General features: G+C 41.0%; 4 protein-coding genes across 5 annotated transcripts in view; 2 read left to right on the top strand and 2 right to left on the bottom strand.

Moving 5' to 3' along the window:
* Positions 1 to 2343: 2343 nt before the first annotated feature.
* On the bottom strand, positions 2344 to 9792 carry abcb11a (ATP-binding cassette, sub-family B (MDR/TAP), member 11a). The gene is made up of 25 exons (XM_041057841.1): positions 9733 to 9792; positions 9329 to 9570; positions 9160 to 9244; positions 8908 to 9041; positions 8637 to 8808; positions 8421 to 8545; positions 8140 to 8314; positions 7924 to 8037; positions 7696 to 7806; positions 7487 to 7612; positions 7189 to 7392; positions 6919 to 7089; positions 6630 to 6819; positions 5814 to 5895; positions 5603 to 5711; positions 5349 to 5513; positions 5135 to 5239; positions 4878 to 5039; positions 4581 to 4784; positions 4225 to 4466; positions 3944 to 4100; positions 3647 to 3844; positions 3338 to 3544; positions 2681 to 2827; positions 2344 to 2544 (listed from the first exon to the last, which is right to left on the bottom strand). The coding sequence occupies exons 1-25, from the start codon at positions 9790 to 9792 to the stop codon at positions 2344 to 2346; spliced, it is 3888 nt and encodes a 1295-aa protein (XP_040913775.1).
* A 2404-nt stretch (positions 9793 to 12196) lies between these two features.
* Positions 12197 to 15179, top strand: dhrs9 (dehydrogenase/reductase (SDR family) member 9). The gene is made up of 5 exons (XM_041056519.1): positions 12197 to 12390; positions 13424 to 13740; positions 14079 to 14337; positions 14429 to 14592; positions 14709 to 15179. The coding sequence occupies exons 2-5, from the start codon at positions 13428 to 13430 to the stop codon at positions 14930 to 14932; spliced, it is 960 nt and encodes a 319-aa protein (XP_040912453.1). The 5' UTR covers positions 12197 to 12390; positions 13424 to 13427; the 3' UTR covers positions 14933 to 15179.
* Positions 15180 to 15307: 128 nt separating this feature from the next.
* Positions 15308 to 20418, top strand: rdh1 (retinol dehydrogenase 1). 2 transcript variants are annotated; one of them, XM_041056516.1, is made up of 6 exons: positions 15308 to 15621; positions 17908 to 17943; positions 18082 to 18412; positions 19275 to 19533; positions 19637 to 19800; positions 19899 to 20418. In XM_041056516.1, exons 1-6 carry the CDS (start codon positions 15619 to 15621, stop codon positions 20123 to 20125), a joined length of 1020 nt encoding a protein of 339 aa, XP_040912450.1. In that variant the 5' UTR covers positions 15308 to 15618; the 3' UTR covers positions 20126 to 20418. The 2 variants fall into 2 exon arrangements, with proteins under 2 accessions (XP_040912450.1, XP_040912451.1); XM_041056517.1 differs by lacking the exon at positions 17908 to 17943.
* An 836-nt stretch (positions 20419 to 21254) lies between these two features.
* The window catches only part of lrp2a (low density lipoprotein receptor-related protein 2a), a 43657-nt gene continuing 38486 nt past the window's right edge, over positions 21255 to 26425 (bottom strand). Inside the window, 16 exon segments of the mRNA XM_041056419.1 lie at positions 21255 to 21425; positions 21542 to 21613; positions 21710 to 21826; positions 22349 to 22459; positions 22713 to 22833; positions 22918 to 23035; positions 23595 to 23662; positions 23819 to 23909; positions 24095 to 24214; positions 24383 to 24562; positions 24681 to 24904; positions 25037 to 25165; positions 25254 to 25419; positions 25530 to 25673; positions 25798 to 25929; positions 26041 to 26172. Coding sequence (XP_040912353.1) covers positions 21255 to 21425; positions 21542 to 21613; positions 21710 to 21826; positions 22349 to 22459; positions 22713 to 22833; positions 22918 to 23035; positions 23595 to 23662; positions 23819 to 23909; positions 24095 to 24214; positions 24383 to 24562; positions 24681 to 24904; positions 25037 to 25165; positions 25254 to 25419; positions 25530 to 25673; positions 25798 to 25929; positions 26041 to 26172 — 2096 coding nt within the window.

The raw sequence follows: 26425 nt of genomic DNA, 5'->3' as shown, positions 1-26425 counted from the left end.
GCTCTTTTAAGATGTGGACAATCACTGGCAGAGCATGGGTTCTAGTCTGCAAGAGGTTTTTGAAGCTGGTACATTCAAGATTCAAGATTCAATACTTTATTGCCATACTTCTTAGTTGTTAGGAATTTGTCTCTGTGTGCTCATAACAGGAGAACAAACAATCCCATCAAAACACATAATAAGAAATAAAAACACATAGCCAACAACATATAACCCTCACCCCATAAAATACTACATACATCTGTGAATGTGATGTCTAGTGCAAAATAAGTTCAGAAGGTCAGGTGCTTTAAATACAGTAAAATACAAAATATAATAAAATACAGTAAGATTAAATGCAAAATAACAATAAAATCTCAGGTGCTTTATAAAATGGTGAGTTACAGAATACAGTAAGATACAGTAGTATTTAGTGCCTTGCATTTGTAAAGTGCTGATTCAGAGTTAGGGAGTAATTTGATGGTTATGCGGTGCTACCAAGGAAATGAGATGTCTTAGTTTTGATGGCCCTGAGTCTTTTCCCATGGGGGAGAGTTATTAAAAGGGAGTTGGCAGAGTGCATGGAGTACCATAGTATTTTTAGACCTTTGCGCCGAATGCGGGTCTTGGGTCTGTCAGAGATGGGGTTGAGTTTGCAGCTGACGACTTTTGAGGCAGAGGAAAAAACTCTGTTCAGCTGATTCCTCTGCTGAGCTGTGGAGCTGCCACACCACACAGATATAGAAAAGGGGAGAACACTTTCTATCATAACTCTGTAGAACTACAGCATCCCCTTTCTGGATAGCCCAAACTTTTTGAAGTGGAGCAGGAAAAAGTGTCTTTGAAGGTTTTTTTTTGTTGTTGTTGGTTTTGTTTTTAGTTTTTTTTTTTTTTTTTGATGATGCAGATAAAGTTGTCGTCCCACTCCAGGGTGGAAGAGATTGTTGTTCTGAGGAACTGTTTAAGGCCTTGCCATGCACTCCTGCTGTCACTAACCTTGAGTTTGTTTTCTGATTTGCACTGAACTGGGCCAGTCTTGGGGACCATGACAACAGCTCTACAACTTATCTGACATATATTTATAACATAATCCCCTGCATTTTCAATTTCAGTTTCTTGCATCAACTTTGTATGTGCTTCATGTCTATGTAAGCATGTCCTTCTCTGTGCACGTATATCCTGCACTTAGCTTCTTCAGGCAAATTCAGATATTAATCAGCCAAAATGTAATGAGGTAGAACAAAGTCTCTGATGTAACCAGATTAGGCAGAGTAGTTAAACTTCCCAGCAGAACCTATTCTCCCACTGTCTGCGGTTGCTTAGCATCCAGTGGCACCTGAGGCCTGGCACCAAATGATGTAACTGTCCTAAGTACGCAGGCTGCTTGCTAAGCCAAGCTTGAAGAAACATCTGTGTGTCTGGGTACTTAATTATGTCTTGGTGCTGAGAGCGAAACAACATAGGGCCACTGAGCAGACTGCACTTCAGCCACTCCAACCTTAGTTAAATTTAAATATTTAGAAAATTAAATTCAGGAGGAAAAGCATTTTGAATTTGAACTTTACACACATACTTACTTTTTTATTTTTACATGAATCTTTTATTTTAATTTTGGACAGCAACATTAACAGGAAAGGCATTGCAGAAAGAGAAAGGGGATGACATGTAGCAAAGGGACCAGGCTGGATTTGAACCACTGCAATAAAGACTCAGACTTAATAAGTGCTTAAACACATGAGCTATCAGTGCACCCAATTTTATACATATTCTTAATTAAAGTTATCCCAAATTACACAAAGGACATAAATTACAGTCCAGCAATACAAACATGGCCAGATGCTTGTTCATTTACAAAAAGAACTTCTCATAAACGAATAAATACACAATAAACAATATACACAATTAATAGTAAACCATATAATTACTAAAACTGATTCTTCAAATGGCCCCCCAGTAAGCCGAATTGGTAGAGTATGAGACTCAATCTCTCGGATTTGAACCCCACACCAGGCAGCACTGCCTCCCATGGGCCCACCACCCATGGGAGGTGCTGTAGGACTTCGGTGCATTGTGGACTGGGTGGCAGTTGCCCCCGCGACCTGGGCCTGGACCCAGATAAGCGACAGATGATGACATGACATGACATGATTCTTCAAACATGAGAGCAATTTGTGCTCTGTAAATGTTACCTGAAAAAAGTTTTTCTATGGTTTATGTACAGTGTCTGAGGGCAGTGCATAAATCTAATGTCAGTGCCTCATCAAAGACTTCCTTCCATACGCCTTATTGTACATTAATCAAATGTACAATAAGGCATATACATATAATTTTCATCATATGCTCATCAGATGTGGCTGCAGGTGTCTAGCTGATAGGAGCACCTGTTGTGACCAGTTTATAATAGGCCCCTCTCTTGGCCATGAGTTTATCATGTGTGCCTTGTTCTATGACAACACCACGAGACATCACTGCGATGATGTCCGCAGTCTGGATAGTAGACAGCCGGTGAGCGATGACGATGCAGGTTCGTCCTTTTCTTGCCTCATCCAGAGCAGACTGGACAGTCTGTAGGAAAACAAAACTTTGTCATGATTTTACACTTCATGTAAGTCCTCTTGTATAAGTATGTGGAGATGTATCATCAATATATCTTTTTTTTCTTTTTCTTCAAGCTGTTTTAAAGCATTTAGAAATGTATCACCTTTTCACTCTCTGTATCCAGGGCAGAGGTAGCTTCATCTAAGAGCAGGATCTTTGGGTTCCTGACAATGGCCCGGGCAATGGCGATGCGTTGTTTTTGTCCTCTTGACAGCTGGGAGCCCTGAGCACCAACCTGAGTCTCATATTTCTACCAGTTTGTAAATGCAGAGAGAAGAGGAGAACGCCAAAGGTCAAGGTCAAAACAATTCAGTAGCTAGAGCTTTCGATCTGATGTGATCAAAATCAGGTGGACACAGAGCTGTAGATATCCCACCTATGTTGCCTTAATAATTGACTCAACTTGAAACTTGAAAACTCTGCTAATTTGATGAAAGCTTGTGTCAGATATGCTGGCAACAACTCAATATGAGAGAACTCTATAAACACTCTGTCATCCTGCTGGTTTCTATTTTTCTGAAGGTAACTACTGTTTAAAAACTAGTACTAGTACACCAGTATTAAGTATGGTGTTACCACAGGAAAATTAGGTTCCCACAAAGTTATAATACTTAAATTGTGTTTGATTTATGTTATGTTTTTGTTATTATGTTTTGTTGTTGTTGTTTGTAAGAGATTATTTTACCACACTAATTAAGTACAAGGAGTACAAAAGCTATTTCAGTAAAACTATATCATTGATTGAAGTATTTCCACTTACATCTGGTAGTGTCATCACAAAGTCATGAAGGTAGGCTTTCTTAGCAGCCTCTACAATCTCCTCCATGCTGACGATACGTGTGTTATCTCCATACTGTATATTCTCAGCTATACTGCAGTCAAACAGCACCGGCTCCTGGGACACTATGCCAATCTGAGCCCTTAGGAAGGGCACACTGACTGTATGAGACGGCCGACCATCAATCAACTGAAAGTAAAAGATGGTATCATTAAGACATCATTGAGATAGATAAAACTTATTTTGTTGCAATTAAATTGAAAAAAAAAAAATCAGAATCAGTCTACACACCACTCGGCCTTCATCTGGGTCATAAAACCTTTCCAGCAGTTGAACACTGGTGCTTTTTCCACAGCCACTGCTCCCAACAAACGCTAACGTCTGACCAGGCTTCACAGACACAACCAGGCCGTTCAGCACCTGGATATCTGGCCGTGTCGGATAGGTGAACTTGCAATTGAGAAACTCTATTTCACCTCTGAAGTTATCCTAAAGATAGATGACTAGGCTTAATCATTTCAAAGTAAAAGTAAAGTAAAATTACATCTTATTGTGCATGATTCCACTGTATTTGCTAAATTCACAAACCCATTTCTCCCCATCTTTGTCTTGTAGGCTGATATTAGGAACTCTGTCCAACAGTTTGAAAAACTGAGTAGCAGCAGTTTTGGCTTTGGCATAATCTGGAGTGAAGGAGGAGGCTCTGCCCAGCGCTGTCCCACTGATGACCACAGCTGAAATCACTCTAGAAGAACAACACATGATTGCTGTATTGATGTTTGGTAATCATGTCACAAAACACTAAATGAATATCAGCATAGGAGCAGAAAAAGTCTGATTTCCCATGTGATCAAAAGAGTTTTACAGACCTGAAAACCAACATGTATTGTAGTCCCTCAGAACTAACCAGATAGCCTCCATATCTAAATGAAGCAGCATATGCCATGAAGATGACACATTGGGCAAAGCCAAAACAGAGGCCATAGATGTTGGCTCTCTTTTTTGCAGATTTATATGGAAGCTCAAGTTCCTGCTCAAATGATTTCACAAATGAGCTCTCTTTGGCCAAGCCTGCAATGGTCCTGATGTTGGCAAGTGCTTCACTGGATACCTGAGGGATAGAGTGCAGATATTATACTGTAGCCTATGATTTCTGCAGAGTAATTATTACATATCAATGGGCCTAAATGGCAAATGTTAATTTTATGATGGAAGAGGATCTTACCCGCCCGGCTGCTTCCATGGCCTTTTTATCTTCATTTGCAAAACCTGTCAGCATCTTTGCTTGGAATACCCCGGATAGCCCAATGAGCGGCAGGAAGCACATAATAACCAAAGATAACTTCCAACTGAAGTAGAAGGCAATGATGAAAGATGCTCCTATGTTGGTCAGTGAGTTAACGATCATGCCAATCTGAGAACCTGTTGCCTGCAGAAGTCATGCCAGTCACATGTGCATACCATAACTATGTGTTACAAATAATGTAAAATAGAGGTACAGGTCTGTAAATTAGTTTCTTACCCCCTGGACCATGGATGCATCAGTAGCCAGTCTGGTGGTCAGAGCTCCTGGGCTGTTACTGGGGTCATCAAACCAGCCAATCTCCTGTCTCAACATGGCCTGGAAGCCCACTTTTCTTAGACGGCGGGTCAGCAGCTCTCCAGATTTAGCAAAAGCATATCCCTGGAACATTATGTCTGAGTCAGTCTACAAATGAATCCTGGCTTATCCTGTTCATCTCTATATAATATGTCTCAGTTAAAAATGCTGATACAAACCTGTAAAAACTGTGAAAAGAAACTAGTCACAGCCACGATGCAAAACAGAACGCATACCCCGTTGATTTGCGCTCTCTGTTCGTTCAAGTCACGAATGGCAAAAGTCTGCAAACACAAAAATCATGCAAATCATCAAACAAACTACCTAAACTAGTAAAAAAAAAAGAAAAAGAAAGAGCATAAATTCATCATAATCCTCTGGAGCAGCCCTTACACCCAGAATTTGGCTGAACAGGACAGCATAGATGGGGTTAACGGAACCATTGACAGCAGCTCCCAGCGAGCCCAGCAACATGTAGGGCCACTCTGGTTGGTTGTACTTAAGGATGCGTGCTACTGGGGCAGGCTCTACATGTTCATCTGCATCATCTTCACATTCCTGTTAAAGAATATGCATTAGATCTATTTAATTTCCACAGGACAATTATAAATAGAGTCAATGTACTATAAAACCTGTGAGGGAAGTACATCTTCTGGTGCAATCTCCTTGTCCGAAAGGATCCTGAGGCTGCCTGATAATGCATCAGGGACAAAATTATCTGACAATTTGCTCTGAGATCGCAGCCGAACTGAGCTCCTAAAAGAGTAAGAAAGAGAACATCAGATTATTTCAGTGTTGATATAATGGTCTGTTCTCACATTTATATTGCTTGATCTCTCTCAGCTGGATGTGCTGTACCTTTTACTGGATCTGGAGCTTCCACGGCTAAAACTCCTCACTTTCACATCAAAATCACCCTCATGAGCTTCACTGACTCCATCTGGCAGCAAAAATAACAGATCAATACAGCTTTTATACAAGTACTAAAGCTTCTACTGCTCTTTAATAGACACAGGAAGGAACCTCAAACACACTCTATAGGATTGCCTTATGACTCCTGCTGAGTGCTGAGTGCTTTGAAATGTGCTATTTCAACCTATCAGGATGGATCCGCCAGTCCCTCCTGGGACTGGGAAGAATTTGTGAGCATAGGGTGTCAGGATTAGAGAGTTTAGTCTCCTCTCACAGAACCTGCAAGAAATTGTTGTGGTCAATCCCGTAGAAAAGATGGTCACATGAAGAAGAGTCTTTTTGTCACAAAGTTTTGTTGCATTCTGCAGTTTACCTAGAAACTGTGAACAAGGGGGAGAAACTCATCGCACCCTGTGATAACCTTTCCAGAGTTGTACAATACTGCCATGAAAGAGCACAAAGACACACATTCCCGTCCAGTCACCTGATGTTTTATCTGTCTTCAAGTTGGACTTTCTGGTTAGTATTTTATACTTGTGTTTATGCTGGAAGCCTTGTTAGCAAATGCTAGTAGCACAGAAAACCAGAACACAATGGAGACTTCTGTGTATGTTTTGTTGGCATTCACGCCCAAATTTGGTCCTGTGCTGTAGTTCTGTACACACACCCAAAAACAGACCCTTACGTTATTTGCTGCACTTTGCTTTTTTTTTGGTGTGAATGTGGCCTAAAGATGTGAAATACACTTCTCATAAATCCTACCATCAGTTGTGCTGGATGTGCCTTGGTTCTGCAGGGTGACCAGGGTGAAGTAGACACCTTTCCTTTCTAGTAGCTCACTATGTGTTCCCTTCTCCACAGCCTGTCCGTGCTCAAAACCAATGATGACGTCTGCATTTCTAATTGTGGAAAGGCGGTGAGCTATAGAAATTGTTGTTCTGCCCATGCGCACCTGCACATATTCCAGGTATTAGAATGCAATTCCATAAAACACAATGTCTAAATGATGTGTTAATGTTGTGTTATGTAGTGTACTGATAGTGTGGCTCACCTTATCCAGTGCCTCCTGGACAACAGCTTCACTCTCATTGTCTAAAGCAGATGTGGCCATATCCAGCAGTAGGATCTTGGGGTTTCTGATCAGAGCTCGAGCAATAGCTATCCTCTGTTTCTGTCCTCCACTCATCTGGCCTCCACCTTCGCCCACCAAAGTATCAAATTTCTGGAGAATATTTAATTATTATATTATTATTTCAGAATGTTACTGTGAAACGGTCATAACTACTGTAATTGTGTGTTTTCTTTAAATATGGAAACATACCTGTGGCAGATCCATTATAAAATTATAGGCATTAGCCTCTCTTGTTGCCTGGATAATGTCTTCCATGCTAACTCCGGGTCGACCAAAGCGGATGTTTTCTGCTATGGTTGTAGCAAACAGCACTGGCTCCTGTTCTACAATACCAATGAGAGAGCGGAGCCACTGGATGTTTAAAGAACGGATGTCATGGCCATCCAAAGTTACCTGAGAACGAAAAGTGTATATGTGACACTACAGTGAAGCCTTTAATTTTGCCACTGATGATAAAAGTCGTCTGTGCAGTGGCTCAGATTGTTACCATTCCTTCCTTTGGGTCATAAAACCTCTGGATGAGCTGGATTGTGGTGCTTTTTCCAGATCCGCTTGGTCCAACAAAAGCAGTGGTTTCTCCTGCTTTGATCTGCATGCTCAGATCATTTAAAATCTGAAAAAGTTGTTGGCTTTACATCAATTTAATTTTGAGAATTGACACATAGACATTAAGAACTGCCAGGCGAAGAAAAATACCTTGACTTCAGGCCGGGATGGGTAGTGGAAAGTGACATTGTGGAACTCAAGGTTACCTTTTACTCTGTCTAATTTGCAACCCTCTTCTGAGAAACAATCAATTTCTGGTTCCTGTGAACAAAACAGCACATAACTTTATTTTATGGTGGACAATCTTTCTCTCAAAATATACTGTTTGCAGTCTGGATTGTGTCTGTAATAAAGTCTTGAACAGCATCCAGATTTTACCCGATCAATTGTGTCGAAGATGGTCTTTGCTGCTGCACGACCAGAAGCAAAGGCCTCCAGGCACGGTGAGGCCTGACCCAGGTTCATAGCTGCCATGAGAACTCCAAAAAATACCTGCAAACAAACAGCAGCCACATGGTGAAACACCTGCCACTGCTTCTGAAATACTTCAATTATATAAAGTATCAAAAGTTGAATGCATTTAATTTTACACACCTGAATAAGGCTACCAGGAGACAGCTCCTTGGTGTCAATGACCAATTTAGATCCATACCAAAAGGCCAGAGCGTAACAGAGGAAAATTATGCACCAAAGGTATCCTTGAAACACTCCTATGATAGTGCCCTTTTTCACACCCCAGTTCTGAGCTTCCACAAGGTTTCTGTCATATCTGTCCATAACATAACATAAAATTTTTTAATTTCATTTTGAATACAGGATCAACTGCACCATCATTTGTAAAACAACTTCTTGTGGTGGTGAAAATGACAGAATACCTCTCAGCTTCCTTTTCTTCCCCACCAAATGCTGCTACTGTTCTGATAGATGACAGGACCTCGTCAGCCACCGCCCCTGCCTTTGCATAGGCCTTCAGCTCTCGTCCTGTCAGCGTGGCCACAGCCTTCACGAACAAGGAATCAAAATAGACAAAACATTAAAAAAAAAAAATTATTTATTCAAACACAGTGAGTCATTCACCACTGGACTCCTACCATGGCCATCAGCCCAGCAGCTATACCAATCAGCGGGCTCACAGCTATGACCACCAAAGTCAGCTTCCACCCGCCAATGAATCCAACCATGAAGCCAAACACAAATGTGGAGAGCCTCTCAATGAAGATAGACACCTGGTCAGCGATAGCATTGTTGATCTTGTTGATATCACTGTAAAGTAACAGAAGACACCAGAGACCCTGTTGTACATAAAACATTTTCCCAGCCATGCAGTGATAGAAGATCTGCAAAGTGAGTGCACCAACTCACTCAGAAATCCTTGTGTTCAGTTCACCAACAGAGTTGCAGTCAAACCATCCAATCTCCATTCGCATGACTCTACGGAAATAAGTCTTTCGGATTCTCTGAATCTGTCTTGCAGCTGCTGTCACCCAGAAGACAATCTACATTGTGGTACAAAATGATTTCTTTGAATAGACTTTATGTGTTACACTGCCATGAGACATAATTAGTCAAGAGGGGCAACAAGTAAAGTTGAATGTGGAAAGCAAAAACACTTACTTGAAAATAACTCACGAACAGAACCCCTAATCCAATGCCAATATAGTAATATGCAAACATGGTCATCTGGGCTTCAATGTCCACCCTGCCAAGGAAATAAAAATGGATAACAACAACAGATCTTCTGCACTGTAACAACAATCACAGTAACAATAAACTTATAACTCACCCACAATAGACAGTGTTGTTTTCAGCTGTTTCATAAACGGAGCCATTTTTCCAATAGATGGTGTTGTTGTTGCACTCCTTCTCTGGGTCTTTCAGTTCCTGCACTTCAAGTTCATAAGCCACAAATGTGTCCGTCATCATGCCATACACCAGAAGCATGAGAGGTGAAGCTGCACCGTGTATGAGCGCACACAAACTCCCCACAACCATCATCACCGTGTCTTTCCAGGTGGCAAATCGAAACTGAAAAATGGAATTTGTGTATTTAAAAAAAACGTTTTAACAATATACAGTAGTTGACTATAGTTGAACAACATTGTGGCGAAAAGGTAGTAAGTAAGATAATGATTGTAATAAATGGATGGACTCAGCTATAAATAAAATGAGCAAAAACACAGTATTTACCAGCTGAAAGTATCCAACACTCAGTGTGTTTTCTTTTTTATTCTTATCTCTGTAAAACATGTACATTTACATATTAAACAAGTAACATAGCACCGGGAAACATATTTTGGTCTGAAACATCTTATATTTATATGTAATGTCAAGTCTCCAGACACAAACTTACCCATTTTGACTGTCTGCTGAGGAAAAAGGTGAAACTATAGTTAGAGTTGCCTGTAAATTATTTAGGTTTTCATAGAAAATTCTTTTATAGTTGTGTCAGTTTTCTACAATGTCAGAAGATCACTCACCTTCTTTATCTACTCCTGGTGCTGGTGTAAGATTGATCGATTTTTTCATGTCTGCTGCCTTGATTCAGGCTTGTGTGTCCTCACTTGGCAACTGCAGATAAAAAGATAAATACATAAATAAATAAAGACAAGAAAAACATCAAAATCATAACTCGATTTTTAATCAGTGGGACACATGCAGTTTAACGAGGTCAAGTTTCAAAACAAGATCAACAGAATTGTGTTTTAAGCCTCATTGTAGTGCATGTATACATCTCAAAAGTTTTTCAAATTGTATATTATTAACTCAGATTTATATTCAAAAAAGTCAATGACGCCACTGACATCAAAAGGCTTGAGATAATTTGCTGAAAGTTTTGCTCATTTGAAAAAGATTTTCACTTTTCATTGAGCACTGAGGACATAAGATGTAAGGGAAATCATTACAGCAACACAGTGCTTCAAACAGCTTACAAAATATCAACAACAAAATGTTATTAAATTACATAGCTTATGACGAGAACACATTATTAGTGGGGGGCTGTCCTGGTTAAGTATTAATGCAGCAGCAGTTTCGGTGGAAGAAAAGCAAAATGTACTGTACCTGGACTTCTCAATGAACCCCTGGTTTCCTTAGAAATCCACCAACACCACTGAGGCTCATCAGAGGAAAATCCTATCTTATTTTCAGGCAACCTATGCCTCTCCTTTCATATTATCTATGGCTCCATTAGACTGATAAGGGTTGCTTCACCATTATGCTCTTTAACAGTCTGCCTTTGTAAATTCTCTATTTTAAAATTCTCTAAACCACGTTAATATGAAATGACTGCTATTGGTTTCACCATTATATCATTATATCTGAGTTTTATCATTATAAGTGACAGTTGAAAAAGGTGAAATCTGGTAAGACTGTCTGGTTACTGAAAGTTTGTTAGCAGAAATGTGTTTGGTTGTTATCACGAGTGACTGTAAAATGGGTTAATGACCGTAAGGCCATTAGCCATGGTCAGGTGCCGTCTCAATAGCAATACATAAATCAAATCAAATTGTCGTGGATGATAAAACTTTGGTCCCAACCTGTCATTCGAAGTTAATGAAAACTTTTATTTCCTACAAGTTTAAATGACTATGAATGAAGGCTAAATAACCAAGTCCTCACTGTGCTAGCAAAAAGGAAATTACCACAGCAAGACTGTAAAGCTTGAAAAACGTATTCACATTTCACCTGTCTAAGGGGTAATTATTCATTTCAGACAGTGTGTACTGTGATGACAGCACAATTAGACCAATTAAGTTTGAGGTTTGTTCCTGAATTATGTCTAAGAAGATAAGAACTGCTACTATGAGAAAATTTACATTGTACAATGCCTCTTAGTTGAAAATCAATAAAAAGAATTTTGAAAAGAAAAAGATAAATGATCCTTAAGGAGAGTCCTTAATTTACAGTTAGAAAAGTACTGGTATGAAAATATAAAAATATGCAGCTTTCTGAAAGTGGAAATGGAGATAGAATCATAATAACCAAGCAGATGTTTGGGGGGTTAATGACCGCCAGGACAAGTAGTAGAGGGCTTGGGTTCGGAATTTGCTCCTTCTTTACAGCCTGTTATTATTGACAACACAGGTGATTGATAATACCACGGGAAGGAGGGGTCTCTAGTCAAAGACACACTGTGGTAAAAACTGACTGCTCTGTATCACTCTCACAGAGCTGAAGGTTGCCTGGCCTGGAAAAGCCAACAATAAGGATTATGATCTAATGAAATAAAAGATGGAATCAAGAAAAGTAAACTCAAGTATATTTAATAAAAGTATATTTATACAGTGGCGGTTTTTGGCAGCACCGATTAGAGTCTTGTACCCTTTTCATTGTATACAAAAAAATTTTGTGTACAAAAAAATATATATCTTTACATAGGGGTTATGGGGGCTTTTGCTGCAGTCTTTGCTGGTTGTTTGGCATAACTCCAGGAAGTTACAGTGACACTTTTAACAAGGAATGAAACTGAGGTACATGGTAGAATTTATTGCCATTATTCCATATACAATGTACAAATAGACTCTGGGGCAGAGGGTGGCGGTAATGCGCCTACTACGCTGTTTGCCAATCGCCGTTAAAAACCAAAGAAGAAGAAAGAGAACGAGAAAGAGGAAGAACGGTTACGTGGCGTCCAGCAGGGGACGCTCCTCACATATCAGTGTTTCTGTGGGATGGAGAGGCCAGAGGGCAATTGAAGATTCTGTAAAGTAACTTCAAAGGAAGTAGAGAGAGAGAGAGAGAGAGAGAGAAAAGCAACTTTCGCCCAGTGTTTCATCTGGAGGTTCACGCCCCGCTTTGCTCCGCAGAGCGACATCGATTCATGCGCTGAACGCAGAAAACATACTTGTAAGTTTCCTTTTTCGCCTGTCTGTCCGCATATCCGAGCTCTTGCTGAAATATCAAAGCTTTTCAAATGGAAAAATACGGTGACTGTGTTAGCGAAGTGGGCAGATTAAGTCACTTAGCGAGCCGAGAGTTAACGTTCAGAGGTTTGTGTTTGGCTTCATCACAGCAAGACTGATCAAGTCCAACTCCAATAAGTTGCATCAGTTCTGTTGTTAAAGCCCTGGTTGGCTTTTGCTTAAGTAAAGTTTAGCCTGGGGGGAAAAAATCAGCTCAGATATCTTAAAATAAGTTAAAACTAGTCACGGACAATAGTTATTAATCTTTAAGGTGCTAAAAGTGGCTGGACGGGGTCTTGTATTTTTGCTGCACATCCGGGTTTGTGCAAGTTGATTCAAGCGTTTGAGGCGGATGATAAATCACCACAGGTAGGCAGCTGTTATTTCAGCAGAGCAGAAATGATTAGTCGATCAGAAGAACATAATCAGTGGCTATTTTGACCATCATGCCCTGCAAAATGAATTTTTTAGATTGGCCATTTAGTATCTTTTATTTAAAGACATTTTCAAGTTTAAGCAATGCAAAACACTCAGTGCACCAAACCTTAGTTCCTCCCCTCACATGCAATAAAGTCACATACTTTTTCACACACACACACACACACACACACACACACACACACACACACACACACACACACACAGAGTCAATATTGGGGTTGAAAGTCCATATTCTTATTATTTCCATAGTGGACTCCTGATCTTATAAAAATCCCTCACCAGTGCCAATTCTTTCATAATACAAGGACAAGTGCAGCGACAACAGAAAAACAGCACAATAATGAAATAAAGGCAACAACAAAATCTACATCAAATCCCATTTAAAGAGTAGATGTTGGTGGCACCGCTGAGAAGGAGGTCATTCACTTTTAGAATGGACTTCAGATGTGGCTGGTGAAGATTGTGTTTCACAGCATTAAAGAGCAGCTGTCTTTGTTTGGGTTCCTTAGTGTTTTTTTGTTTTTTTTTTGCCTTAGAAAAATGTTCCTGTACATCCTCGGGCTGGTCGCTCTTTGGTTCATCTATCGCTGGTTTAAGGAAACCAAAAGGGTTTCCAACAAAGCAGATAAATATGTCTACATCACTGGCTGTGACTCTGGGTTTGGTAACCTCCTCGCAAGACACCTGGACAAACTGGGCTTCCGCGTGATCGCAGCCTGTCTCACTGAGAAGGGTGAGGATGAGCTGAAGAAGATCTCCTCCGACCGACTGACGACCACGCACCTGGATGTCACAGACTCTGAAAGCGTCAGCAGAGCAACAGCTCTGATCAAAACTTTGGTCGGAGAGAAGGGTGAGCGCTTATTTTATTTATTTTTGAATAGATTTTTACAGCAGAATCAGAAATATTCATGTTGTTTGAGTTTGAAACTGGGCAGCTCTGGTAATCTACCAACTTTAAAGGAAGAGTTCAACATTTTAAATACACTCTGCTTATAGCTTTGTATTTTTCCTACAGACACAAGACTGGTATCAATCTTCTCATCTAACTCTGGACAAGAAAGCAAATTACTATATTTATTAAAACATCCAAGTATTCCTCTAAGATTTAGGTATTAATATAAAAAGTAACACACACCCCGAAGCAGTGATTTCACTTGATTTCACCTTGTCATGCTTCTGTTGTTTCAGGCCTGTGGGCTGTTGTGAACAACGCTGGAGTCTCATTGCCGTCTGGTCCCAATGACTGGCTGACTATAGAGGATTATAAGCACATGCTGGCCGTGAATCTGTACGGAGTAATAGATGTAACCCTGAGCGTCCTCCCTCTCATCAAGAAGGCCAAAGGCAGGGTGGTGAACGTTGCTAGCGTGTTTGGACGAATCAGCCCGTTCGGTGGACCTTACTGTGTGTCCAAGTACGGAGTGGAGTCCTTCAATGACAGCCTGCGGTGAGAGGAGACGTCACTTTTTCATGCTGTAAATTCACAGTTTTTCTCATGAGTGCTTTCTCGACTAATAGCAGCTCTTTTTGTGTCTCAGTTTAAACTTGGCACCATTTGGAGTCAAGGTTGCCTGCATTGAACCAGGGTTCTTCAAAACAAATGTGACTGACACAGAGATTTTGAAGAATAACCTGAAGAAGCTCTGGGACAGATTACCTCAGGATGTGAAGGACGACTATGGACGCGGTTTCTTGGAGCAAAGTGAGTTACCGCACCTTTGTTAATACATAGATAGGAATTTAAAAAATTTAAATAGCGTGTTGCTCTAATAAAGTGTGCTGCATATAAACTCCTGGTGTGAAATCTTTCTCTTTCAGCTCTTGAAAAGTTGGATGAAAGATTCAGGCAGCTTACGGACGCCGACCTGATGAAGGTGGTCGGCTGTATGGAGCACGCCATCTCCGCCGTTCACCCTCGCACTCGCTACTCTCCTGGATGGGACGCAAAGTTCTTCTGGTTGCCTCTTTCGTACATGCCGACCTGCATTTCTGATGGACTTTTTCTTAAAAATAGCCCCAAACCAAAAGTATCTGTACTGTAGTTTCCATCAAATGAGTTATTGGGTAGAACTGGACATAAGAGCACTTTTATATTCACTGCAATAGATGTTTGTGAGTAAAGATTCACACCACTGATAGCATCATATAAATATATTCTGCATTATAAAACATGTTTGGTTGTTCATTATCTTTTTGACTTGACTCCAGACATCATCATGCATGTTGATTTATTACAAGATTTAATCTAAATACTGTACTATGCAGCTCAGATAAAGGCCTGTGAGCACAGACAATGGTGTTTTGCTTCTCAATTCACGGTGTCACACATCTGTCAACTTGTGAAGCATTTGTTCTCGATGGACTCTGGCTCCACTGCCCCTGTTGATTGTTAACATTCATTTGTCCTCGGTATCAAAGAGAAGAGTGCTCTCTCTGTAACCTTTGGACTGATTTGTTGAGTTTTCAGAGTGGATTTGAGGTTAAAGTGGAAGGCAGTTATCAAAACCAGGGGTCATGTAATCTGGTGTGGTGTATTACACAATCTCATGCTGGTGAAACATTTAGTCCTGCTGTTGTATCCACTATGGACCTTGACTCTGCAGACGCACTGAAGTCAGTCCACAGAAACCTAAGCATAACTTCACCTGGAGCGTGTTGACTGAGAAAGGATTCAGTTTTCTCATTTTCTTGAGCACGAAGACACATCTACACTTAAAGAGCTGTAGCCATGGTATGTGTGCATTATTATTATACATTACGTTGCTTCCTTAATAAGTATAAACTTTGACTTTAGTGCTCATAGGGAGCACCCAGACAGCTGGCAGATGAATATTAACATATTTATTTATTTGACACAAAAATAAAGACACTTACAGGGACCGACAGCAGTGGATCCAATGAAAACTTTTTTTTTCCCACCCAGCAGCTTAATGAGATCTGATGCCATCTGGTGGTTAAAAACACTTATGGAAAAATTCACGCATTACAGGTTCAGTTTACAAATCCCACCCATCATGTGCATAGCTTGGGTTTGGGATTTCCTCTGCTGAGACCCAGTGCAACGGAGTAAAATGGATCTTTGTATGTGGTTTAGAACGCAACACAAAATGTAATCAAGAAATGTCTTTTTTATGCTTTGAGCACCACAAAATACCTTCAGTTCATCTCTTAAAATTGCTTATCTATTGGTGTTACACAGTGGTGGAATAAGTATTAGTCTTTAACTTAAGTAAAAGTAGCAGTACCCCAAATGCAAATATTACTACTGGTTTTACTTACTTCGGGGAGTCAGTTTTGTGACCAACCCATGGGCATTTGAGCTGCGCCATCTTGGATTTTAGTGAGAGAGTACTTTCCATATTTGGCGAAGAGGCGGTTACTCTACGGGGCAGCCGCGGTCAGCCGGCAGAGAACCCGGCCACTTAGCTCGGAGCAACTGAGTTAGCCTAAGGCTAATCAGCTAAGCTAACAAGCTAAGCGGCTGCTACACACAGCTACATCCACCACGTGACAGTCCCCGAGTACGACCCGACTAGCTCGACCCCGTACGACCGCGACACACAGCATACAACAGAGATCATAATGTTGCTGCTGTGTTTTAAACATGACTGTTTCAGATAGAGAGGTTTTAGGTGGAGCTGCAGGGTTTGGTGGAGTTGTGGGGGGAAATTTATTTCTAGCCTGTTATTTAACTGTGAAACAATCATTTCATATTATTAAAATATATTTAAACGTTAAAATTATTATCGTCATTATTATTAATGATAGTAATAAAAAAGAATAACAATAATAATATATTAAAATGTTTAATATTTAATATCTACCGGCTTTCACCGCTGCCTCCACCCACTATCCACTTACATTTACAGCAGCACACAAGCAACAGCAGCCGCTTACTGACGGAGCTGCTCTGTCCATGAAATGTCGGACTTTTTAAACAGAAAAATGAGACGAAATAAAATTGTAGCCTAGTATTCCCACAATAAACGGACTCAGAGCACGGAACACACCGCAGCAGCGTTCCTCACATTAGCTGCTCCGGTCCTCTATCTGTATCAGCAGCGACCATAAATCCGCAATTAAGTCATAAGCCAGCGGCAAAATATGCAAATACATGCTAATTAGTGCAAACATCCAGGTAAAACAGTGAGAAATTTACTTACCGGAAAAGCTGCAACACAGACTCCTTCGACGGTCGGTTAGTACAGTTTACACTACAACAAGCCATATTGTCACAAAAACCTATCGAAACACTAGCAAACAAACACGGACACTGCAGCCCCTGTCAACCGGCCTCTGGATGTAGCCGCCTAGCCCAGCCGATACTTTAGCAAAGAGCTAACTGCCAGTGCCTGTCTATGGAGCTGTCACTCAACGTAACCACGCCATAATTTATGTAGCTTTTTTAAAGCCTAAATAACACTAAAACGGTTGCAAAAAAATCACACCCCACAGTGTTCATGGAGGTGGAAGCGATCAATAGAGACCAAAAACAAAAAATGAGGGTCAATGGAGAATTGCTCACTTCTGGAGCCAGCCCCCAGCGGCAGCCGAGGAACTGCAGCTTTTTGAACCCGGAAGTGATCCTCACTGCTGAAACCTACAACTCCCCCCTTGGTTTGGATGCATTCATTACTGCCATGGCTGGATTAAGCCACTAGGGGGCTCTATAGGCACTTTTTTTGTTTGTTTGTTTGATTTCATTTTGGAATATGAGATGTGTTAGTTCTGACACTAGCCACTTTGGTTTGATTATGTAAATGGTTGTCCGTACAAAGTTAAAACAGAGTTAAATCTGTCGTTTCGGATGATGATCTGTGCTGGTGCTGCATGTCCCTGCTGTAGTACGCAAGTGGAAGTCATTAGTTTAATAATGTTGGCATAGATTGTGTCAACATTATTAAACTAATGATGTTTAATAATCTTTAGACATTCACATGTTAATCCTCCAGGCTTCTGTGTGCTGGAGCTTTAATGTTTTGAACTGAAGAAACTCACCTCAGGCTTCTCCACTCAGGTGTCAGCTGACAGTCTAACCATATATTTCTCAGAGGTGAGTTGATTTCTCTCTCTGTTTGCTGTTCACATCTATTTCCACCACTTTCACAGAAAATAAGATGGCATTAAAATGTTTGTTTTTGAGGATTTACAGAGGACAAAGTGTGAATTAAAAGTGAACTGTGTGTTTTAGGTCATCCTGTCACATCTGGTCTTAACATCTGCTTTACTTCTTGCCGCCCTCGCTGCCATCCGCCGGCGCATAAGAGATTCCTACAAGGTCGGTGGCTTCAGCCAGAAGCATGTGTTCATCACGGGCTGCGACAGCGGCTTTGGGAACCTGCTGGCCAGGCAGCTGGATCGAAAAGGTTTCCATGTCGTAGCCGCCTGTCTCACGGAGAAAGGTGCGGCAGACTTGGCGGCAGCGGCCTCCCCCAGACTGAAGACCCTCCTGCTGGATGTTACAGACAGTGAGAGCATCAGGAGGGCGGTGGAGTTTGTGAGCGGAGAGGTCGGGGAGCGAGGTGAGCCGGGCGGACAGCAGGGGGTGCACAAGCAGATAGGGTGCCAGTCAGAGTGAGGCACTGGAGGAGATAAGGCAACCTGGACCATCCCATCATCAGCTCATCATCCTCCTACTGATAGCATTAGAACAACCAGAGACACAGTGAAGCTTCCTCACACATAAATCTGTGCTGCACATTGATAAAAACGCTGATCCTGACTTTACTCTAAACTTTTTAGAAGCCCTTTTAGACCTGACATATGTAGAGAGTATTTACCTCACATATATATTTTTTTCACCATGTGTTGATACTGTTTTAACAAAATACAGTCTCTGTCAGATACAGTCTTCTATAGCATGGTATGAAATATGTGAAAAGTGCAAGGAATTGAGGAGATCAAGACCTTTTTTTAGCCTTTGATTTTGATTTTAGTGCAGGAAGTAAACACCATCTGAATGAAACAACCATTTTCCATGGTACTTCATTCACCAAATGTTTTCATATTGAAAGCTCACAGTAGTCTGCACCTCACTGCCAATGTGAGACGTCTACACATTCCTGTGTAGGTGATTGCATCAAGTTTACTTTTTTATGGATGTATGTCAGTAGTTGAGTAATTTTATTAGTTAAGATAACAAATTATTCAGATGTGTTTACTGAAATATAAATTGATAACCAGCCGTTCTCACAGGTTCCCAGATGGACCCAATGAACTCTTGTAGCCTGATGCATATTGATGAGGACATTTATTGTAATATTTGTGAAGATGACAAATAAAACACTCACTTATTATTTATTAACAAAAGAGAAATAAGGATTGGAAGTGGATCACTGCGGTCACTGGTGATTGGCTAATTATCCCACCTATTTCCTTCTACAGGTCTGTGGGGACTGGTGAACAACGCTGGGAGGTCCACACCCATCGGCCCGACAGAATGGATGGATTTGAAGGATTTCAGAAAGGTTTTGGATGTGAATCTGACGGGAGTCATTGAGGTGACGTTCCAGTTTCTGCCGCTGCTGAAGAAAGCCCAGGGCAGGGTTGTGAATGTGGCAAGTATCCTGGGAAGACTGTCTCTAATTGGTGGAGGATACTGTCTGTCCAAATATGGAGTGGAGGCCTTTTCCGACAGCCTCAGGTAGAGGGGACGAAAAACTGATTATAACACAGAAGAGTAAAAAAATACTCTGAAGCTTTCCAGTTGCAAAAAAGAAATTTAATTGTCTGCTTCTTCCACCCAGGAGGGAAATGCAGCACTTTGGTATCAAAGTGAGCATTATCGAGCCTGGTTTCTTCAAGACAGGTGTGACCCGGCTGGACCTTATCGAAGCCGACCTGAGGAGGCTATGGACTCGCCTCCCTGAAGATATTAAAACCTCATACGGAGCCACATACTTTGAAGACTGTGAGTGGAAGTACAGCTGATTTCATTCAGCAATAATGTCAAATAAATAACCTAAATAATTCCTCTCATTTTCTCACATTTTCATCACTTTTCATCAGATTTGAAAGCTCAGGATTTCTCCATGGGCCTCTTGTGCAGTCCAGACATCTCCAAGGTGACCAGATGCATGGAGCACGCGCTGACAGCTTGTTTCCCACGCACACGTTACGGTGCAGGCTGGGATGCCAAGCTTTTTTGGATTCCTCTGTCCTATCTGCCTTCGTTTGTATCAGACTTTGTTTTCAATGTGCTTCTTCCTGCACCCAAAGGTGAGAGAAGCAACTAACAGAAAACATGTGAGCTAAACGGCTGACCTGTAAAACAGTTTGTATGATTTTTCCTGTCATCAGTCTTCATGTATGAAACCATGAAAATGAATGTTATAATCTTAAACATATTGTGCAAATATGGGGTGAAAAATAAAAACCCTATTCAGACTATATTACAAAATAGGAAATTTATTCATTCATGTCTCAGCAGCAGCAATTTAAACCACATGGGCGTGTTCTGGATGATCACAGATACGGTTTTTATTCGTCCTCATTATGATACAAAATAAATCACTCTGTAAAGAATTTATTCACCGTGTTTATAAAACGACTCTCTCTCTCTCTCAGCATCTGCATCCTCAGGTCATGTTTTGCTTTTCCAGAGATAATCGACTACAAAAATTTATTTCCACCCAACAGACACGGGCACGTTCAAGTATTGTTCCAAACTATTTTGGCCATCATTCCAATATCATTATTAAAAAAAAAAAATCATATTGATTCAAAGTCACAAAGTCAGGGAATGTAGGTAGAGGTTAAGTACAATAAGTATGCTTCGCACACACATTAGCTCATCTGTCTGTTTATACTGGAGCACGTGTGAGTTCAAATCCAATTTCTTTTCTCTTGCTTTAATTTTTCAGCCCTGAAATGAGGTATATAAACAAGAAAGATGAAGTAAATACATCTCCAGTTTTGTTCAGTGGCATACAAATGTCATTATCCCACACATTTCTCTAACAACCCTTGATCATATAAGTACTGTACATTCAGAATGCAGCTCACCTTTTACATGTGTTATTGTGTTTATGTTGAACTATTCATAGGATCTATTTCAAAGATATTTTCTGACAAAATCTTACTGTTCAAATTTACAAATATACAACATATTTATTAACATTTCTATCAGCAGCTTCAGTGCAAAGATATACATATTGTACATCAGAATAAAGAAAAAAACATTAACACAAGAATTGGCATAAGAAATGTCAGAAGGCATAGTCACAGAAGACCTTTTTCTTCATTCTATAGAAATGTATTTCTCTTTTCTAAAACAATTTGAGTTTTGTACACAGGCTGCATTAAAAAAATAAATTCTGTGCAAAGTGTGTTTCTTTTTTCGATTCCCATCTGTGAGGGAGGGGGTTATACATCGCTGTCCTCTTTAACGAGGTTGGCCGTGTCTTTGAAACTGTCCTCGGTTGGCGAAAAGGTGCTGGGACGATCCCTCCTCTGAGGTTTGGCAGGGGGCACAAACGGAGAGGGCTCAGGGGCAGAAGAGTCCCCACTGCTGCCTCCAGGCTTTTCATCCTTCATCTGTAAAGCAATGCAGAGAGTAAACAAGATGAAAAAAATAAAAAACCCTCTGCTTTTTGTTTTGTAACTTGTGTCTGAAAAATGTTTCTCGCAGTGATTAACACGTCCAAACTCACCTCTGAGTATGAAGGGTTTTCAAATGTGGTGCTTGGCTTTAATTTTCGTTTGAATAAGCTCCACTTTGACTCCTGAAAGCACAATCACAAATAGTCAGCTGGCGTCAAATCCGGATAATTTAGCTAACATCTTTTTTAAATGGGCATGCAGTTTAAAAGGAGACTCACCTGAACAGGTCTGGTGCTGACAGAAGACGTGTTCACAATGCCCACGCTCTGATCCCCGCGATACGCCGGGTTCACAAAGTTGTTCTCCAGCTGTTCCCCGCTCACATTAACAGTCACCTGTTGAACAATAAAGATGAAAGTTTGGCGGTGCTGGGTAACCTGAGGAGATGCTTATCATGTCCATGTAGAATAGAAGAGGCGTTGGGAGCAATGTTTTTTCTATTTTTGGTATAATAAAATATTCAGCAATGACACACCAACACTGAACAATTTTCAGATTTTCTATCACACACAAAAACATTATTCCCACCACTTATTATTCGACTGTGAAACTAACCCTGGAAACATGGATTTAAAGCCCTATATTTGTTATTATATGCTTTTTTTCTGGCCAGCAGTCTGTTCATTCACTATATTTCAGTGGACTTCATACTTCATACTTCATTCTGTATATTATTGTATATTGTCATTTAGATTGGTGATTTCAGAAAGAGGTTAATTAAAATTAAAAAAAAAAAAGCTTATCATCGTCTGCTGGACGATGCTGAAATTCTAAAACCCACTGAACCATGTGCAGAATGTGGTTTGCAGGAATGGACCTCCTACAAAAAAATCATCCATTCATTCATTCATGAGTACCTGTGTGGCATGAATGACGGCAGGGTCACCAGACACTCCGGGAGAAGTGGCGTACAATGGGTTCTCAAATGTGATCGGCTGCCTCCCAGCTTCCATCGGAAAGTTATCATCCTATGGGGATATTATATTGATAAGATTAGTTTTACAATAAATATTAAACCTCAAAAGACAAACTATTGGATTGTTAAGCTCTTGTTTCTCAACTGATGCTGAGACAAGCAGTTCGAAAAGGAACGCTAAAATCAAAGTTGTCAATAAATACCACATAGAACACACATTGTTTTTGACTTTAAAATGCTGATGATTCACTTTTAGTGACTTAGCAGAATATTAACTGTTAATAAAACATCCTTCCTGGACTCACCATCTGCATGGCCGTGTCAATGAATGACACTCCAATGTGTGATGGTCCAAGATCCACATTATCACCCGAGCGAAACGTCACCCCATTCCCAGTGTCAGCGGACTTCACCAGGCTACTGAGGCTGGACAAAAACAAAACACACCAGTCTGGACTTTGATCTAAACACTCTACTGTGAGCTTTAATCAAAGCTGAGAGCTGAGATACCTGGGTAGTTTGGGCATGGAGGGGATGAAGGATCCTGTTCGTTTGTAGTTGAGGAAAACCCCAACAGCCAAAGCTCCAGTAATCAGGATGATAATGACGGCCAGTAAAACAGCCACAGCTAAAAACACAAAAAGTGGAAAATACTCAAGCTGAGTGGTTACAGGACACTTGGAACAAGGTGCTGATCATAAACATTCCTAATAATATTTTGCTGACTAGTCCTGTTCATGGCTTCTGGATGGAGTTAAAAAGTGATCGATTGTTGCATTATTTAGCTAATTATTGAGTAAAAGCGTGATTTTGGTCCATCAGCACCTTCAGTATCTGCTGATCCAGACTGTTTTCTAGGATGTTTTGTTGCCCAGTGAAGTCGTTAGTTAGATAAGCTAGAGGTGTGACTTCATCTCTTTTGGCCTTGACCTACTTCTACTAGCAGGTCAAGCAGATCATGACTGTTACTGTGCGGGAGCTCCCGCACGTCAACCAGCGAATGTGTGAAGGACTCCCACAGACTGCTGGATGTAAGAATTTGTCCAGCCAACTTTTCGAAGTTACACAAAAGTGTAACAAATTCATTATGAAAAACCATGCAAAGTATTAAGGAGTTTGAAGTAATTCATAACCTTTGAATGAGAATAAATCAATAAAAGAAGAAGATAAGAAGAGAGATACAGTACCTGTTCCTGCTGGAGCGCCCCTTGACTTCCCTATCTCACAGTAACTGCCCACATAACCGTACGGACATCTAAACAAATGTGATGAAAACAAATCTTTCATACGAGGAAAACAGCTTCTTGAAGTACATTTAAAAAAGGTGGAATATCAAATATGCCAGACATTACTGGGTATGACTGATGGACAATCATTTACTGGTGTAAATGGCACCTGCAGCTACACTCACTTGCACTTGGGCAGGCCGCCTTCATCAGTGTAACAGGTCCCACCATTCATGCATCTACATGCAAGGGGCATTGCAACAGGTGCCTCAATGGCTGCAGGAGCAAAAGCCAGGTACACGCACAGAATGAAAAACAACAAAACAATATCACACAATGATCTCACAGGGGCAGCACGGCACGTGTGGAGAGTGGATTTATGAAAGCAAAATGAGATGCAACACAACAGCTAAGACGAGACTGCAGACCGTGCGTGCAGTCAGGCCGTTTTTGTTGTTTACCTGCATCGCATTCGTTGGAGTCAAACTCCACCTGCGAGGAGCCTTGCGGGCAGGCGCAGGTGTACCCACCAGGCCGGAGGAGACAGAGGTGACTGCACACATTCTTACAAGGGTTCAGAACTGAGGAGGGCAGAGCATAAAAGAGTAACACTATTAAATATGGTTCATTGAGTGTGTCTGCAATCTTTTTTTGTGTTCCGTGACCCACACATACACATACTGTACAGTAGTGCAACATTTTCTTTTTTAATCTACATAAACACGACATGAATCCCTCCGTGTTCTGACCTGACCGGTTGTGTCGGTGCTCCTGGTAAATGCGGACTTGAGTCAGCCAAGGGTTGATGGTTAGTACTTTGACTTTGTTTCCTTTCCCAAACTTATTAGTCCTCCACACTTCACCCTTCTCTTTTGTCGTCCAATACACATGCCCTTCAAACACATCCAGACTGTAAGGATGTCCGATATCTGGAAAAGAGAAAACGCAACACCTTTAATGCACTTCATACACAGTCTTTATTCACCTTCACTATGCTCTGAATAAAAACACTGAATGTATCAGCGCCCTTAAAACGTCTGTTCTGACCTCCTGATATGACGATCTTCCTGTCTGTGCCATCAGGCTTCATGGACTCGATGATGTTTTCTTTTGCGTCACACCAGTAGATCCTGTCTCCATTCAGATAGTCCAGAGTCAGCCCGGTAGGCCAGCCCAGGTCCTCTTCCTTCACTAGCACCTGTCTGTGCTGACCGTCCATCCATGCTGATTCTATTCTGGGTTTCCTGCCCCAGTCTGTCCAGTACATCATTCTGCCACACAGGAATAAACACACAGACATTTGTTTTTGCCTAGACATTGAGGCATTATTTCCTTTATGATGCAAAAAGGAATTAAGGATGCAAATGACATATTTTAAATACTAAAGCTCAACAGCCTCCTACCCGATTGATGGATTCACAGCAATAGCAGCAGGCTGGTCAAGGTCAGTGTGGATCAACCACTTCCTGTACCGCCCATCCAGCTTGGCCACTTCAATTCGATTGGTCCCTGAATCTGTCCAGTAAATGTGCCTGTACAGGGTGATAAGTACGTTGTGAGAAGCTGAATGAAACTTAGAGCAACATTTACAAAAGTGAAGTCATAATCCTGGTGAATTACCCGCCGACCCAATCCACAGCAATGCCGTCAGGATTAGCGACATATCTCAGGTTCAGATCCACCTCCTTCACTGGGTTGTTACCATGATCGTTGAACGTGGTCATATGGGCGCGTTTGATTGAGCCAAACTGAGATCCCCGACCCAGGACCGTCCAGTAAACAATACCTACAGGACATCAGGAGATAAAACTTGTCCAAACTTGGAGAGCTTGCTTTTTTTTTTGTAATATTCACTGTGACCACACAACATTAAAAATTTTACAGTAGTAGCCTTACTGAGGCCTTGTCCCTCTGGATCCCACAGATAGTCCAAGGCTCGGATGTGCTCAGCGTTGTCCACATAGTCTGAATACTCCTCAGACGACAGGTTGAAACGACGGATGCGAACGTTGTCTGGCAAGAGCAGCACTGGTGGGTTTCCTGTCCAGAAATTGAGGTGTGTTGAAAGTTACCAGCAGTTTCATTTCAGGGTTTGGCTTTAATGAGAAACAAAAGAGAGCGTCTGTAAAGAATTTTCTTCTTTGTATAAATGCCAAACTCTTACCCTGGGCAGCACACTCTGTCCCATGAGGCTCACCAAACGAGTGAAAGCCCTCAGCACAAAAGCACTCATAGCTGCCCTTTGTGTTCCTGCACTCCTGAGGACACGTCCCATACACTTCACACTCATTCACATCTTTATTTAAAAGCAGAGGAAATTAAAAAAAAAAGAGAGAGAAAAAGATTAATTGAATGTAGAAAAAACACTTTATAAATGCATTGAGTACATGAATGATGTGTTGTTTACCTTCACAGGTGTGTTTTTCTGTGGTTCTGGGCTTGTAGCCGGGCCTGCAGGAGCAGAGGAAGCCTCCCTCTGTCAGGTCGGTACAGTTGTGTTCACAGATGTTGTCTCTGCACACGTGTCCACTGCCGTGGTCTGAAAGCAGCACATTAAAAGAAACACACTGAAAGTTAAACTACATGTAGGTAACTGTATAGTACTTACAGCAGGTCCAGTTAAAAGTAGTTAACATCAACATCAAAATAGAAAGCATAAACTCTATCAGCCCAAATGGTATCTATGACAGTCTTACATATTTCTACATACTTCCACCTTAAATTGTACAGAAAACCAGTTATGGTAGGTTTTATCTATTTAAATAAAGAAAATGTTTTTTTTCAGTATCTGG

Source organism: Toxotes jaculatrix, chromosome 15 (genome assembly GCF_017976425.1).
Source record: "Toxotes jaculatrix isolate fToxJac2 chromosome 15, fToxJac2.pri, whole genome shotgun sequence".
Taxonomy (NCBI): Eukaryota; Metazoa; Chordata; class Actinopteri; family Toxotidae; genus Toxotes; species Toxotes jaculatrix.
Note: the sequence above shows the minus strand (reverse complement) of the source record. Positions and strands in the feature narration are given on the sequence as shown.